Raw genomic sequence first — 16,154 nt, forward strand, 5'->3', positions numbered from 1 at the left:
CTACTTAACCTTTAGAAAGTGATTCATAAATCGAAACATTCGATTACTAATTCACTGATGATATGTAACCAATCTATTCATATAATTAGGTAGTACCTACTTATATTATTATTTGTCTTATTTGTATTTATTATTGTAAAATTATTAAATATTCTTTTTTGTAGTATAAATAAATATCAATTTAATATGTATTTACATCAAAATATTAATATAGTTTTCAAAATGCCCTTGTCATATTAAATTAGTCTATGGTTACATGGCTGGTATTTCATTCACTTCGAGCTTCCTTTTCTGTCGTTCGTTTATGGATATCTATACGGGCGGTCATCGTTGAAGATTTCTGTAGAAATTATTAAATGAAGGTGCTATAGGCGTTTATTTTATGAAAAAGCTGTAGGTTATATATTATTAAATAATGATCTTACTCGAGATCAATAATAGAATTATAGAAGAAACTCTCACTGTAAAATATAAAAATGCATTGGCCAGGTGAGTACGTTACGCTTAGAAAGTTTACTGATTTTATAATTATGTTGTGTTTAATAAGCGTGCACAAGGATTAGGGTGATTAAGACCGTAATTTCTGTATACATGGATTTTTACAGGAGTGATAATCTTGACTTCTAACCCCTATCTGGGAGTAACATGACAAGTGTCAAATTGCTAGGGTGGGCCGTAAGCCCACGTTGGCTCCCGCATTATTGGAATATTGGTGTTCATGACAAAGAGTATAAACATATGATGTCCAGATTTGCTTGCCATCGGTGGTCTTAGTATGACGCTATGGTGGCAGCGCCTATCTCAACACGTATGAGTCATGGCGCTTGTTTATTAGTGCTGACGGCGGCGGATTTGGAACCCCTCCTAAATCCTATATTTCTGAATTCCATTGATAATTTATTTGATACTGGGAATCTAATTAATAATTTATGGGATTCCTATTTAATTTCAACCCTTCTATTTCAGTTTAAAGCCAGAATCTATTGATGTGACGGTTGCAGATTTTGATGGAGTTCTCTTTCATATATCTAATATCAATGGAGATAAAACCAAAGTTAGGGTAAGTGTTATACCCTATATTTGAATCCCTTATCAATTTTATCAGAAATTTTAATTGAACTCAAATGCCTAAAGCAGTAAATAGAGCAGCAGCATGCACAGTAGATATATACAGGAAAAAATATTGATTTGAGACCATCAATATTTAGGTTTTTTGTTTATTATTATTATTTTGTTATAATATGGCTTATACTATATTATTTTAGGTGATATTAATGGAAGTTTCTTATTAGTTAAAAAAAATTGTTTGTGCTCATCAATGGTGAGTTCTGTAGTGAGAAACTAAATTGATATTGCACTAGCATATCTATGCTATTTTGAATATTTAGTTTAATTGAAACATATTAAAGAAATAAAGATATAAGTCGAAATAAATGTGCAATTGTGTACTATGTTTATTTTACTATATGGTATACAGTTACATAAAAATCAAATGAATCAGATAACATTCACATTGTTTGAAAATACAATGCAAACACAAATAGATACAAGTAAGGTCCCATTCACATAGCAACACACTAGCAGGGATTGCACATATGTATCATTCACATATTGTTTAGCTTTATTGTTTTTCATAGGATACATTTGATAACTGGAGTTATTATAGCATGCTCCAATGTGACACAAAATATATATGTATAAAAACAAGATTGGTGGGAAAAGTCAAAGAAATTTAAATAGAGCATATCAAATATTTGTTATAAATGCACCATTCAAAAGTGTGCATAATATGTGTTATTGTACTTAGCAAACATAGTTGCCTGCTTATCAATATAATTATGCATGAAATAAGTAGCTGAAATAAAAAGCTTTTTGTAATAATGGATCATGTTTTACAGAGTAATATAATTATTGTCCATTTTATTTTTAATTACCAACTTTGTAAAAAAGAATGCCAAAGTTTTTTACTTAACAATCTAAGTATGCAATGGATTAAAAAAAAAAATCAATAAACTAAAACTACTACAAGTGATAGTTAATTTTAAACTTTCTCATTGTTGACACATATTTTAAATACACTATTTGAACTTAATGTGGAGCGATTGCCAGTAAATAGTATCTACATATAATAAAAATCTCATATATAAGTACTATTCATCTGTAATTGCATTGTGTTTAGTTTTGATAGTGAATTTAAAATACTAAAAGTGATATTGGTCCTCTTTATTCTTTAGTTTCTTGGTTGTCATTAGTATATATGGAAGTGTCTAGTCTACCTGACATTATCAGCCTTTATGTGCCTTTTAAAGCATAAAGCAAGTGACAATATTTTTTTATCAAAACATTGTGATGAAAAATTTTGGTGTTCAAGGTTTAATCTTAGAATCTTGAGTAGAGAAGGAATTTCTAGTAATAGAGATTGGCAACTACATTGTTAGAAATATACCCTATCAGGTCGACTTCCATGTGGTTCCCTTTAAAAATTATCATGAATATTTTATTTTCGATTTTGTCACTGGTGAACCAAATATATATTGTAATGTATTGTATACCTATAGTGCAATGGGTGATTGCCATTCCATTATCATCCATTCAAAAGAAATCATAGGATCTCCAATTTCTAGTCCAACTGAGCAGTCATCATTTAGTACAAATACTAATATAATGCATTATTTTCACATAAGATATTATTTTATGCACTGAAAAAACCTTATCTGAGTGAATTGAAAGGAAATGAACGAATGTAAATATCTTTGGTCTGATAGGGAAAGGATAACAACAAAAATATATTGGTATAAAAAGTTGATATTGATATTATTTATAATATATCAAACAGAAAAATGTTTTAATGTTGATTGTATAAATAGTCAACATTTCCATATAAAAATAAGGTTCCAGAAATAAATTATTTTGTTTATTTGTTTATAGTTTCTGTAAAATATTTGTACTCATATTAAGTGCATTATTTTTTAGGTTAGTATATCACTCAAGTTCTACAAGCAGTTAGAAGAACATGGTGCAGATGAATTGCTTAAGAGAGTTTATGGACCACTCCTTATAGAACCAGAATCAGGTATGATTTTTTATTATCCTATGTATTTTTAAAATAATAAAAATAAACACTGTAGATGCCAACCTGGAATATATGGTGTTATGAATTTACAATTTACATTATACATATGTCATCCATAGTTTTATATCTATTAATATTACTTTTAATAATTAATTTATAAACTATTTGCCTTGAAACTGATGCTAATAAACTCTTGTTCATTACACTAAATGTTTTCCTTAATTTCAATACAACATCAGAATAATTTTATATAGACACATTAATGACATATTGGAAATCTTGCACAATTATAAATCAATCAAGAAATTGTTACAAAATTAGTCTTTTTTTTTTATACAATTTGGCAAACAAGCTGATGGCCCACCTGATTGGAAGTGGTAAAGTGGTAAAAAAAAAGTAACTAAATTTTATTAGTGCTACCTCTAACACAGACTAAACACTCTTAGTTCTTAGAAAAGAGTGTGAATGTGTATATATGAGGGGTATCATGGGCGTCATTGCATTATGTCATCGCGTCATACTATTACATACATATTATGACACTTCTCTTTTGTTAGGTAAATAAATAAAAATGTTAGAGCACCCATCGCATACACTTATTACTATATTTTAACAATGTTACTGTATCTAATTTAGACATGAGATAAGATATAAAATGGATACTTTATGAGATATTAAAGATAAGGTTGTTTAGGTAAGGATTGTTTTTAAGAAAATAGATAATTGTTTCAAATACTATAAAAATTTTATTATTTTATATATATTATATAAAATAATAAAAATTTATATATTGTTATATACTAGAATTAATAGTATTTTTAGTTCGTCTATTTTTAGTGTCACATTTCGCCTTCAAGTGTGTGAATACATGGCAAATAAATTACTAACTACTACTTATTAATCAGCCTTATCTCTGGTGTTGTAACAAATAAGGTTCTACGTAGCCAATTCGTCAGGCGAACCGTATGCTTGACCTTCGTTGTATGAAAAATTCTCAATGTTACCTTCTAGTTTTTCGTTAAAATTAACTCATTAATTACTACGACCCACATTCCTAATGGTCATAACATGATGACTCATAACATCAACTTCCTTTAAATAAATAATTATTTACTACAACGCGTTGAAACCGTAATGACACATAGATGATGACATACACACATATTATATATAAACAACGATTTATAATATAAATCCGCAGTATGCTTATAACACACACATGCATGGAAAAAAATCTCCAAGCATAAGCATAATCATAGTTAAAATAATATTTCTTGCTTTATTTGTATATAATAAATCTATGAGAGAGCCTAAAATCCCCATGGCACAGGAATCATAGGTGTAAAATTATTATTGTAACTATGTGCTCCATATTTAAATAAACGGTTTATATAATGGTTAATAGTTCAGGATATAGAGGCAATTGTATTTATTAGTATAAATCAATAATAAATACCACTGGACATATACCACAGCGCCGTCTAGTCCTAAACTAAGGAGAGCTTGCACTGGATACACAGATAAGGAACAGTTTTACTCGTGAATAAAAATATTTTTAATTATTTGAGGATCAAACCTGCAACTATAGGAAGGTAGAGCGGTATATTAAGCCGCTTGACTACGAATGTCGTCATTATTATAATGAATATAATTATATTAATTGAAAATATTAGAATTAATATGTTACCAATTGTTTCTGTAGGATTACTGTTCACATATTAACTCGTATTAGAGGCGCTTCAGCATATGAACGCCGGTGGCTACAGAGAAACAGATCGGTGTCAGTTTTAAGCGCATTTCTATTCTTCTATATGTATGAATTAGCCATACTACTAATAAATGCAAAAGTTTACGTACATGTTTAGATTGTTTTTGTTTGTTACTCAATCACACTAAAATGACTGAATAGATTTGATTAAAATTTAGTACATGGGTAGGTTATATCCTAAATTAACCCATATGATACTTTATATATTAATTCACATGGGTAAAAAATAAATAATACTTTATTTGCATTACACAGTACTGGAATAAGCGAGACAATGAATGTAACGTTACGGTAATGTCGCCGGAAACAATTAGTTTATAGACTATATACAAGTTGCGCATGGCTAATAATGAAATGGCAATACACAGGTTACAATGTATCAGTGTTACTCGATCTGGAGAACATCCCGGACGACTGGGAGGACGTCGTGAAGAAGGTGGGCCTCCTGAAGAGGAACTGCTTCGCGTCAGTATTCGAATGCTACTTCCGGCTGCAGGAGGATGGCGATGTTAGCAAAAAGCGGGCCGTTATCAATTACAGACAAGATGAGACATTGTAAGTGCCTCTTTAATAACTTTTGTATTTCTATATGCAGATGTATTAATTATAAATTATAATAACGATAAGATGTTAAAAAGATATGATAAAATCCATATTTTACACAAATTCAATAGAACAGATCAGAATGCCACTTCTGCAATTATAATATTATTTTTAAAAAATCAGGTAACAAATAATCTTGAATGAATAGAATCATTAATTACTTGAAGTTTAATTAATAAAATAGATATAGGTTTCTATTATTCTATCATAGGTCATATGTTTTTTTTAAACTACCTTTTAACAATAGACAATTTAAATTATAAACATTTAAGGAAAATGTGACTTCTATTAATAATTTAAAATGTGATTAGTACATAAAATAACTCAGTTAAGTAATAGCAATTCCGTTAAAATTGGATAACGTAACTTTATAATTACTTACCTAATGTCAGTCACGCTTGGGTTCATACCAGTTCATACTGACTAATTCATACTGGCCTAGATATGGTATACTTTGTATTAATTACAACATGAAGGAAAAAGGTGTTGTATGATTAGCTTATTGGTGTTTACAATACTATATTAGAGAAATACGCCTTAGCATCTTTTTCGGTACATCGAATTTTTTTTTTATATAAACTTAATTTTTTAAATAAGTACATATACTGATTGTGATTAAACATTAAGCAGGTCTCATACGCAATACATACCTGCAACTATATAGGTAATCTTGAGTATCTATGATACCAATTGTATTTTAACTGAACACTGTTTGTCATCTAATAATAAAAAAAAAAAACTGTTCGATTTGTATATCTAATACAAATTAGATTAATTTTTCTATTCTGTATTTATATATATTTTTCTTTATTAGGTATGTTGAGGCGCAACAAGATCGTGTGACAGTGGTTTTTTCAACTGTATTCCGGCACGAGGATGACATGGTTATCGGCAAGGTGTTCATGCAAGAACTGAAAGAGGGAAGAAGAGCGTCACATACTGCCCCACAAGTAAGTATATTTCTAATTGTTCTTTTTTTGTTTTTCATTATTTTTTAATATATTTAAATTGATCCTCTAATAAAAAGTGAGTATTCTGGTAATTTTCAGTTGCTCTTTGCAAGGCTATCTATCTAATGTAAAAGCAGGCATCTTACAAAATAGTGGAATACATAAAGTTCATAAAAGGAGCGAGATTGTCGCAGACTTGAAGTCCTCTGTGCGCACACATACAACTTTTTAGAAAATTATAGTATTTTATATAAAAGAAATGTAAAAGTTCCCCATAACAAAATGAGATTTATTGTTTCAGGTTTTATTTTCACACAGGGAGCCGCCATTAGAACTCATGGATACTGATGCAAAAGTAGGGGAAAATATCAGTTATGTTACATTTGGTAAGTTCTAGATGTAATTATTATAATCCACTATATACATGGAAATAAATATGTCAGTAGTAAAACTGTAACTCCAGGAAAAATATCTAATATCAATAAATAATATTTTGACGCTTCTAACTTGAAAATTTTGAGTTACATAACCCAATAGTTTATTCCCCTCCAAGAACCAGAATACAGTATTCAAGCAAATTAATAAATAGGCTACAGAAATAATGGATGAGACAAAATAATCCACAAAAACGACTGAGCAAATTCAGCTTGTCGTGGAATTGATGTTATTTTAGAAAACTTGTCATTCAAATATTTTACGTCGATAAAATTTGTTAATCAATAAAGTATATTCTTTATTAGAATGTCAAATTTTGCCTACGTATTGTAACATGTTTTAATTTTCATCAAATAGACACAATACAATAAAAATAGAAAGTGTCTATTTTTTAATTTAGTTGTTTTGATACCTGTTTTTTATCTTATATTTTAAACTTGTTATTTCTCAAATCAATATTGTGTAATTTTTTATGAAACAAAATGGCAAATTGGCGACATACTTTATGTACAATGGTACCATTTTCTATAGACATGAATAGCACCATGGATATCACAGAATATGCCTCACACGTTGCCATTCCTGTGGACTGATGGTATAACATCCTACTTGTAATTTTCCTGCCATATTCCATCCATCAAATCGTAGCACCACCATGTGAACATAGCTGTTTTAGGGCAGAAATACGTGTGGGGTGGAGGTACCAATGCAGATAGGGGAAGGGATTGTTAGTAGTGGTGTCTAGCATCCCCATTGCTAGCATGTCATGTCGACCTCCACGTGGTCCCCTCTGATTAATTCTTGTGGAATCATGGTCAATTCTTGTAAAATCGTCATTGTAGGCTAATTGATTGGCCTCCATTCTCACCCATCACCTATCACTTGTGCCTCGCTAACATACACCGTTAGCGCAGGCGGGGTTAAAAAACCAATGCAGATAACTTTTATACAAAGTGTCCCTCTCTATTTTAATAGAATTTGTTGCTATGCTATCGTCATATTTTATATTCCTGCCTCGCATGTCGTTCGTTTGTTTTGTCTATCATATACAAGAATACGTGCGTTTGTTGTTACAGTGCTGTTCCCGCGGCACACGTGCTCGGAGGCGCGCGACAACACGATTGACCTGCTACACATGTTCCGCGACTACCTGCACTACCACATCAAGTGCTCCAAGGTGTACGTGCACTCGCGCATGCGCGCCAAGGCAGGCGACCTGCTCAAGGTGCTCAACCGCGCTCGCCCGCAGAACACCACCCGCCCCGCCGAACGGAAGACGATCACGTTAGTATTACTTTTGCCATGCTCTTATCTGAATCCCTTGAATAGAGGGTAGAATATTAGTAATGGGGATTGATGATCCCATTACCAGAAATATAATCTGTCAACCTCCACGTGGTTCCCCCTGGAAACAATCGTAGTTAATTCTTGTTTAATTCGTCACGATGGTCCAACTGACCTACATTCGTCCTCATCTATCTTTTATTGATGCTGAACCAACATATACCAATAGCGCAGGCGGGTTACCATTCCATTTTTACTAATTAAAAGAAGACTCCACTGAACACTTCATACCACAACTTGCAGTTCCATAAATGTATGTATGCGAAAATGTGTGTATGCAACTGTATATATGTAATATATGGTACCTACATTCCTTTTCGGAACGGCCCTGAGTGTTCGTATCTGTACGTACGGAGTGTAGGAATCATCTGTTTTTTCTTAAATATTTGTAAAAGCAATGCAGCCTGTTCAGCCTGGTTTTATCATTGTCCAAAACGAAAATTGTGTGTAAAAAAAGTTTTGAATCAAAATTCGAATTATTAGGAAAAATAATACATACTCGTATTATATTGTTGTTAATTAGTTTATTGTGTATTAAAATTTCATTTTAATGCCTATTTATATTTTAAACAATTAACGAATATAAAAAAAAATATAGATAAAATTAAAGAAAGTTCTCGACATTTAGAATCTGATAAAATTAAGTACGTAAACGAGCCCATAACAGACTTCAAAGTTGTTAAAAGATTCTATATACTCGTAGTATTTCAGTGAAAGTATTATTCCCATTCATGTGATTTTAAGTCCATGCCTTTGGGGTTTTTCTGCAACTTAGAATAGCGAACAAATTGACGGCCCACTGTCAATGATTAGTAGATAGAAAATAATAACCGTCTGTTATAGACAAAAAGAGCACAGATTATATTGTGTTATCCATAGTACTCCTCATGCGTTGCCATTCCTGAGGACCAAGGTGTTTTGCCTTCATACCCTATAATTTCATTACCATAAAAAGACAAAAGTTAAATGTTTTTTTGTAATCTTTTTTTATACAACTTAGAATGGCAAACAAGCTGACGGCCCACCTGATGGAAAATGGTAACCGTCGCCTATAGACATGAGCAGTACCATGGACATAACAGAGTGTACTGTTTCGCCCATGATACCCCCCATGCGTTGCCATTCCTGAGGACTCAGGTGTTATTCCTCCGTACCCAGTAAATTCACGCCATATCCCACCCTTCAAACCGAATGGGACAGAGGTACCCAAGCAATCGACTTTTGTACAAAGTCTCCCTCTAGTAATCAGTTACATTCTTCTCTCAGTGAATTGTTACCATCACATAATATGAACCAATAGAAGTAGGCAAAATGAATCAATGTTTCACAAAGCACGCATGAGACTAGCAACAGTCTCGCGTAATATTATGTCTATCGAATATTAAAAACTATGATTTATCGGAAATTGCATACGCATGACGTACACATTAACAGTGGTTTGTAATCTTCCTTCGTAAACTGTTACCTCATTATATAGTTCCGGTTATAACAGCATAACTTAGGTTAACACTTAAATAGACTTTGTTGTCATTTTGACTCCCGATACCTACATAGGTACGAAAAATATAATCCTCTGATTTAATATTTAAATTTATTTGTATTAAATTAATATTAATATTTAATCATAAATATTCATGTCTGCCTTTATTTGGTTCTCTAACTAAGATCTGTGTCAATCACACTGTAACCATAATTGCATTTAAAAACTTTTTATAGATTGACTATTCATCTTGATTATAAATCGAACCCACGCTGTGGCGACTACTAGCAGTATTACGATATTAAAGTCTTTAATGAATTTGTTTTTCTATATATACTGTACATATTATTAAAAAAACAATTTTTCATATTCTAGGGGCAGAACATTTGTAAGGCGAGATTGAGTGTTGCGAGCCGGCGGGACGTAGGCGCCGACCACAGCATAGCTGTCCTCTTGTTTAGAGTACGACCTGTAACGACGCCACTCCGGTAACATCTCAACACTATACTTCCAACGCTCGCCACCATCACGCCGGCGTCGCCGGGTGATCACTGTCAGGAAGTGCAATAAACATCAAGTCATACAATCCACCTTGTAAAGCGAACAATTTTCATATAACTAACTTGAGGAAACTAATGATATTATTAGAGTGGTCTCGTTATTCGACGAGGCAACCACAATGTGCGTATTTCTTATTTCTAACCATAAACATAACGTTACTGTAAGTTTCCGAGTTTCACTAAACGTCACAAAGTACTTATATTTCCAACAGTGAATGATTTAACTGCTGTTCGAGGCCAATATGAATGGATTGCCAAATATTTCAAATACATGCTCAATCGTACTGCCCATGGACAATTTTGTGATTGAGTTATGAAATGTGCACATTGTATTAATATTATTTATTGTCAACTCTTCGAGCATAGCGTAAAGTCTAAATAATGTTGTCGTAGAACTTGTTGATAACAAAATTATGCTTTAATATAATGAGAGTTCTATATATAGCACTGCGACGATATTAAACTTGGGTTCCTATCTATAGCGTACACCTGGACATATAGAAAAGTTGTTCGTTTGAACACAGTGCGAGTTGAGAGCGAACCTTTCACCTAGCTTACGTAATTATGTTGTTGTAAGTAATGCAATTACCAATCCTCAAGTAGGATATAATGTATTATATAAAATGTAGCCTATACTTGTTTCGGTTTACAAACTTGTAAAAATGTATATCTCTGGAAGGTCACGATGACAGGTATAATGCACAAACATGTATTAATTATTTAAACACTGTCCCATTTAGTTTAATAATGTTATGTCATATGTGAACAATATTTTTTAATGAAACATACACTTTTACGTTTTAGGTAGGTCTGATTCAATTAAATATAATATGTAAGTGAAAATGTATAGTATTTCTCAATAGATTCTTCCACAAACAAGAACGCGATGAATAAATTACAATGGCCTTATTTGTGATCGTCGTTGATTTTTGTGCGAAGCGCTGTCGCCGCCGCCGCCGCCGGCGCCAGTTCTATAGAATCGCTAGTTTAGATCACGGTCTTATTAAGTGCAATTCAAATACACACTATTTTGAATTCCATTGTGCATTTACTTTTTGACACAATATATACGAATAAGCTCCTAATTTTAGCAAAAAAATCATTTTATTATATCATACTATGTTTTAAAATGTTATATATATTTAAGTGTTTTATTGGATGAAAATAAAATAATACAAATATTTTTACTTTATCAACACATCGCACCAAAAAGAATTGCTCAAACTATATTGAAACACCAAGGAGCCATAAAAAGTTTTTAAATGAAATAATTGTCATATGGAAGCAATAGGTAACGCTATGAATCCAGTACATGTATTAGAAAGAGTTAAAATACTTGTAAGGTTGCGAGGAACTAGCGCGTAAGGTAATTTCTGAGTTGGGCTGAGATTGTGGCGTAATATAAATTGAGTCATGGACTGAGTTGTTTAGGCTACCAAAACTGTCTGGAAGTTATTGGAGTTATATAAAATATTAATGTAATTTGCTAAGTCATAAAATAAATAATGAGACGGAATAACATGACACAAAACACATCATACATAAGTGTATGAGTAAGTATGGAACTAATATGAGCATGTAGAAACAATTTAACTATTTAATAAAATTTTTGTAGCTAACTTGAATTTTATGTAATTTTTATTTGCAAGATGTATTATTTATGTATAATAAAATGTAAGTTAAATGTTGCTTTAAAGTTATTGCTACAATTTGATAATTGTTTTTTTACTGTCAGTTTTATGCGAGAATATGTAAACTGAGAGCAAAATAAGGAAGTTATTTGTGAATATGTAATTATTCTTATGATTTAAAATCCGTTTATACCTTCTGTATTTTTATTTTCTAGATTAAAGAAAACATCTTACTGCATATTTTTTTATTTCAGTATAACACATACATTTCCAGTTATATGAATGACAAATAAGGAAATTAATTATTAACCTTTCTACAATTACTACTACTACACACCGGAGAATATGTAATCAATAATAGCGAGATTCTGAAATAATCCATAATTTATACAAATTTATTACAATTTTCAGGCGTCCTAATTTTTATATTAATTATTTAAATACACCATATATTTTTGCACAAAGTCAAAACTTATCAACTATTTATATTCTTAATATTTATCTATTGTTGTCATTGAAAACTAAACATTTCAAAAATCCATTTTATTTCCGGACGGAGTTGGCGATGTCGGTGACTTGGGTTGGTTGAACTTCGTCAAGTTAGCCACTTTGTTAGCAATCCTTGCAAAATTATTGCCTGACACTTGTGGTTCGGGTTTTTGTCCGCCCTCCGGTTGGAAAGATGCGTCTAATGAACCTGTTCATGTCATATAATTTATCAGTGTTTTATTTTATTTTTATACTATTACACCTCGCATACGAGTCTGCCAGGTGTAACAGAACAAATTATGAGGCCCAATCTAGGATTTGTCAAATATTTAAAATGTGAAATAATTTAAAACTAAATAAATCAAACTTTGTAGTTTTTAATAATTTTAGAATATTATGTGAGGATTTTGGGTCGAGTTTGGAGAATATAAATAAGAAATTAAAGGTATATAGAACATTTATCGTAATGAAGTCGTCAAATTGATTATTACGAATAGATTTTGAATTAATAATTTCTTAATATGGATGAATGGAGTGTTTAGTATTTTTTACACAAATTATATCAGGATCATACTTACTCTGTTGTGGCGACATAATAGAGCTCTGCTGTGATATCCTTTGGTTGTTATTGTCCATGTTGTGAGCACTTTTTTCGTGTAGCAAGTCTAGAGCTGCATCAATGAGCAAAATAATTAGAGGTGAACAGAGAGGAGATTTATCTAATATCTTGTAAGTTGAAACTGACACAGTACTGCAATATCAGTTTCATTATCTTATCTAATGTTTGATGAATTAATCCAACTGACTTCATTTACGGAGAATTGATATAATTATTTAATAAAGCAAGTTTTGCTAATTAAATAAGACTTATTTCTATTACATATTCAATACAGTTCTTTTTAAAGGATTATGGGACGCTTTATGGGATTAGCTTATAATAATTGCCTGTATGAGAAGGTAATAAATATTGAAGGCACACTACTCAAAATTGGCTCAACAGTACTCTGAAGAAACTAAGATTAATAAAATACCCCGATCGAGATTTAATCAGGAAAGTATATGTAAAGCAGTATGTTTTACAGTAAGTGGTAAGTGGTAGCAAAGTGACAAGTGAAAGTAGTAGGTTCACATATATAGGACACAGGTCACGATAGCTTCCAGAGGGGGCATCGTGGGTACTTATTAGCAATGAGGACTCTCCCCATTACTAATGATTCCTTTCTCTATTTCGAATTCTATATCTAGACTGGTATCTTAAAAAACGAGCTATTCTATTTTTAGACATTAAAAGAAAATAATTTATAAATGCCACGGAAAAATACAATGCCAACGCCCGATTTTTGATCTATTATTTTTACATGGTAGTAACAAACGTAAGGTCTGTCAGATGATAATGTACGTATCATAGTACTTTTTATAGATAGTAAAATCGCTTGCGCTAATGCTATACACTGGCGTGGTACCAGTCATCATCGTCATCAACATAGCAGCCGTTTACTGTCCACTGCAGAACGTAGATCTCCCCCTATTTCCCAATAGGGGGAGATCTACGATTCTGGCAGTAGTTGCTACGCTCGGCAGATGAATTGGTAACCGTAGTAACGCTTTAATGATGTTTAAAGAAGGATACTGCTACCCATCCCTCGACCATTAAGTTTCCTTTCACAACACCCATGGAAAGGAAAGGGTACCTTATTCTATGCCGGGACCACACAGCTACTATCATCACCACCAGTGAAGTGTGATAAATGATGATGAAAGCAAGAGTTAACACCAGGGCTGTGAACTGCATTGTCTAACCCTGAAAATATCCTTTACATCTTTTGTAAAGAAATCCTTGATGTAGTTTCAGTGATTAGCAATTCGATTATATTTAAACTTTATATTATACAAATAAAAGTCTGGATTCTAAACTATTTACCATCTTTTAATGACATGGAGTCCATTTTAGCGTCCTGGATTGTTTCTAGTTGCTGTCTGAACTTGGAGGTGATCTTCCGGCGTTGGTAATCTGCTTCTATTTGTTGCTTAGTGCGCGGAATACGGAAGCGGAAACAACAACACACCATTACAACTAGAAAAGTATTGACGAATAAAAGCACGAAAAAAGTTGAACTATAATAATTTTTCATTTAATTATTCAAATTCTATCGTGACGATATATTTTGTATGTAAGAAATTATGATTTAAAGAAATACTACAAAAAATGAATATTGATTAAGTATAAAATATGCATAATTAATGGATTAATGGATTTCATATTTATTTTACATATATTATTATTTTAAAATTTTAACTAGACGATATCTATATATGGGAGCTATTTAAGAAAAATTGATATAAGGTGAATTTAATAGAAGCCAAACCTATATTTTTTTAAATTTTGTCTTTTGTCTGTATGTTTGTTTCGGTATCACGAAAAAACTATTACATCAAATTAGATTCAGTTTTCGCATTTGTATTCCTGAAGATATAACTTAAAAATTGTTGTATGTTTTATCTAGAAGTGGTCTATTTCTTTGAGTTTTTTATTTCTGGAATCTACGTGTACGAAGTAATGGGCAAAAGAGCTATTTAATACAAATCCTTGTATGGGACCCATATGTAGATATCTCTATAGAGTCTAGGTATCTATAGTCTTTTTCAATAGAATTTAATGAAAATATAGATAAAGGAATAATTGACCTGACCTAACAAGTGGAACTGGCTAGATATTCTGCTGTTGTCCAACAGTAATAAAAATAAAAAATCTATTTTAATTGATTGAATTATACACTTTGATTTGTATTGATATACTTTATTTTACTAACTTCCTTTTAAAAGTGTTTCTGTGATAATTTCAACAAAATATTCATATTCTAAATAGCAATAACTATAAGTACGAGAGTAGAAATAATATTTTCTGACTTAGATAATAAAACTGTTAGAATACGCTCTACTTCATTTATTCTAATGAGATACGATGGAATATAAAACTTACTAAGAGACGCAACACCAGCTAAACAAAGAAATACCATCTGCCAGAGCCTAAGGTCACCAATTATGCGTTTTTCAAGCCATTCAGGTTCTTCAGAGTTTTTAATTACGTCCATTATTGGATCCATGGTTAAAAGTAATCCTTTTAATTAATGCACAAACTAGGGCAATCAACAAACATTCACACAATATGCCAATTGAAGGAATAGTTAATTGTCCCAATTTCTAGGAGTGGTTTTTGCCACACCTAGTAAGCTATCATACCTCGGCACTCCCCTATACGTTTAGTGATATAGTGACATATTTAAGAAAAAAGTGGAGTACAGTATTTATTAAAATTGTTTCAAATATCTAAGAAATTAGAATTACGGATATAATAATATTTTGTTTCAATTACCTATTACTTACGAATGCTCGTGCCCAGTATAAGTGCTCTAAAATTTAAATTTCCCGCTTATTTATATTGCAGTAGTACAGTGTTTCTAGTTTATATTTTTCATTTGAAATTGGAAAATCTTCAAGAAAAACGTAAAGTATTAAATTTTTAAAGCAATAATGAATGAATAAATTTTTAAAATTATGCATAAATGCATAACAAATAAAAATGTAAAAGAAATAAAATACCTTAAAAATATTTTTCTATCTACTTATCTACCACTATTAATGTAGATATTTTATGTATACTTTCTAAATATATAATTTTATGTTATGTTCTAAACTTGGTGATATTATTATATTAATTTAAATTTATTAATTTATTTTATACGACAGTATGCATAATTTTGATTGCTGTTTTTTTCCTATTGACAACATTCATATCTTTTTTCTCTTTCGTTTGTTAACTA

General features: G+C 31.2%; 2 protein-coding genes across 2 annotated transcripts; one reads left to right on the forward strand and one right to left on the reverse strand.

The window, feature by feature from the left end:
- The first annotated feature begins 272 nt into the window (after nucleotides 1-272).
- Nucleotides 273-12,080, forward strand: LOC113515978 (probable actin-related protein 2/3 complex subunit 2). The gene is made up of 8 exons (XM_026900296.3): nucleotides 273-489; nucleotides 967-1,060; nucleotides 2,974-3,073; nucleotides 5,210-5,396; nucleotides 6,259-6,394; nucleotides 6,696-6,780; nucleotides 7,906-8,113; nucleotides 10,029-12,080. The coding sequence occupies exons 1-8, from the start codon at nucleotides 416-418 to the stop codon at nucleotides 10,054-10,056; spliced, it is 912 nt and encodes a 303-aa protein (XP_026756097.1). The 5' UTR covers nucleotides 273-415; the 3' UTR covers nucleotides 10,057-12,080.
- On the reverse strand, nucleotides 12,075-15,527 carry LOC113515979 (transmembrane inner ear expressed protein). Its single transcript, XM_026900297.3, has 4 exons — nucleotides 15,314-15,527; nucleotides 14,255-14,407; nucleotides 12,912-13,004; nucleotides 12,075-12,541 (listed from the first exon to the last, which is right to left on the reverse strand). Exons 1-4 carry the CDS (start codon nucleotides 15,435-15,437, stop codon nucleotides 12,375-12,377), a joined length of 537 nt encoding a protein of 178 aa, XP_026756098.1. The 5' UTR covers nucleotides 15,438-15,527; the 3' UTR covers nucleotides 12,075-12,374.
- Nucleotides 15,528-16,154: the final 627 nt, after the last annotated feature.

The sequence above is a fragment of the Galleria mellonella genome, unplaced genomic scaffold (genome assembly GCF_026898425.1).
Source record: "Galleria mellonella isolate WM207_F2 unplaced genomic scaffold, CSIRO_AGI_GalMel_v1 utg56, whole genome shotgun sequence".
Taxonomy (NCBI): domain Eukaryota; kingdom Metazoa; phylum Arthropoda; class Insecta; order Lepidoptera; family Pyralidae; genus Galleria; species Galleria mellonella.

What these genes read in the sequence shown, in the direction of transcription:
- LOC113515978 (XM_026900296.3), top strand. Translation starts at nt 416, where the DNA reads ATGATCTTACTCGAGATCAATAATAGAATTATAGAAGAAACTCTCACT. An exon ending in TATAAAAATGCATTGGCCAG is followed by an intron (nt 490 to 966) that starts GTGAGTACGTTA and finishes CTTCTATTTCAG; the next exon opens with TTTAAAGCCAGAATCTATTG. An exon ending in CCTTATAGAACCAGAATCAG is followed by an intron (nt 3,074 to 5,209) that starts GTATGATTTTTT and finishes GGCAATACACAG; the next exon opens with GTTACAATGTATCAGTGTTA.
- LOC113515979 (XM_026900297.3), bottom strand. Translation starts at nt 15,437, where the DNA reads ATGGATCCAATAATGGACGTAATTAAAAACTCTGAAGAACCTGAATGG. An exon ending in CTCCATGTCATTAAAAGATG is followed by an intron (nt 13,005 to 14,254) that starts GTAAATAGTTTA and finishes TCATTGATGCAG; the next exon opens with CTCTAGACTTGCTACACGAA. An exon ending in TATTATGTCGCCACAACAGA is followed by an intron (nt 12,542 to 12,911) that starts GTAAGTATGATC and finishes TGACATGAACAG; the next exon opens with GTTCATTAGACGCATCTTTC.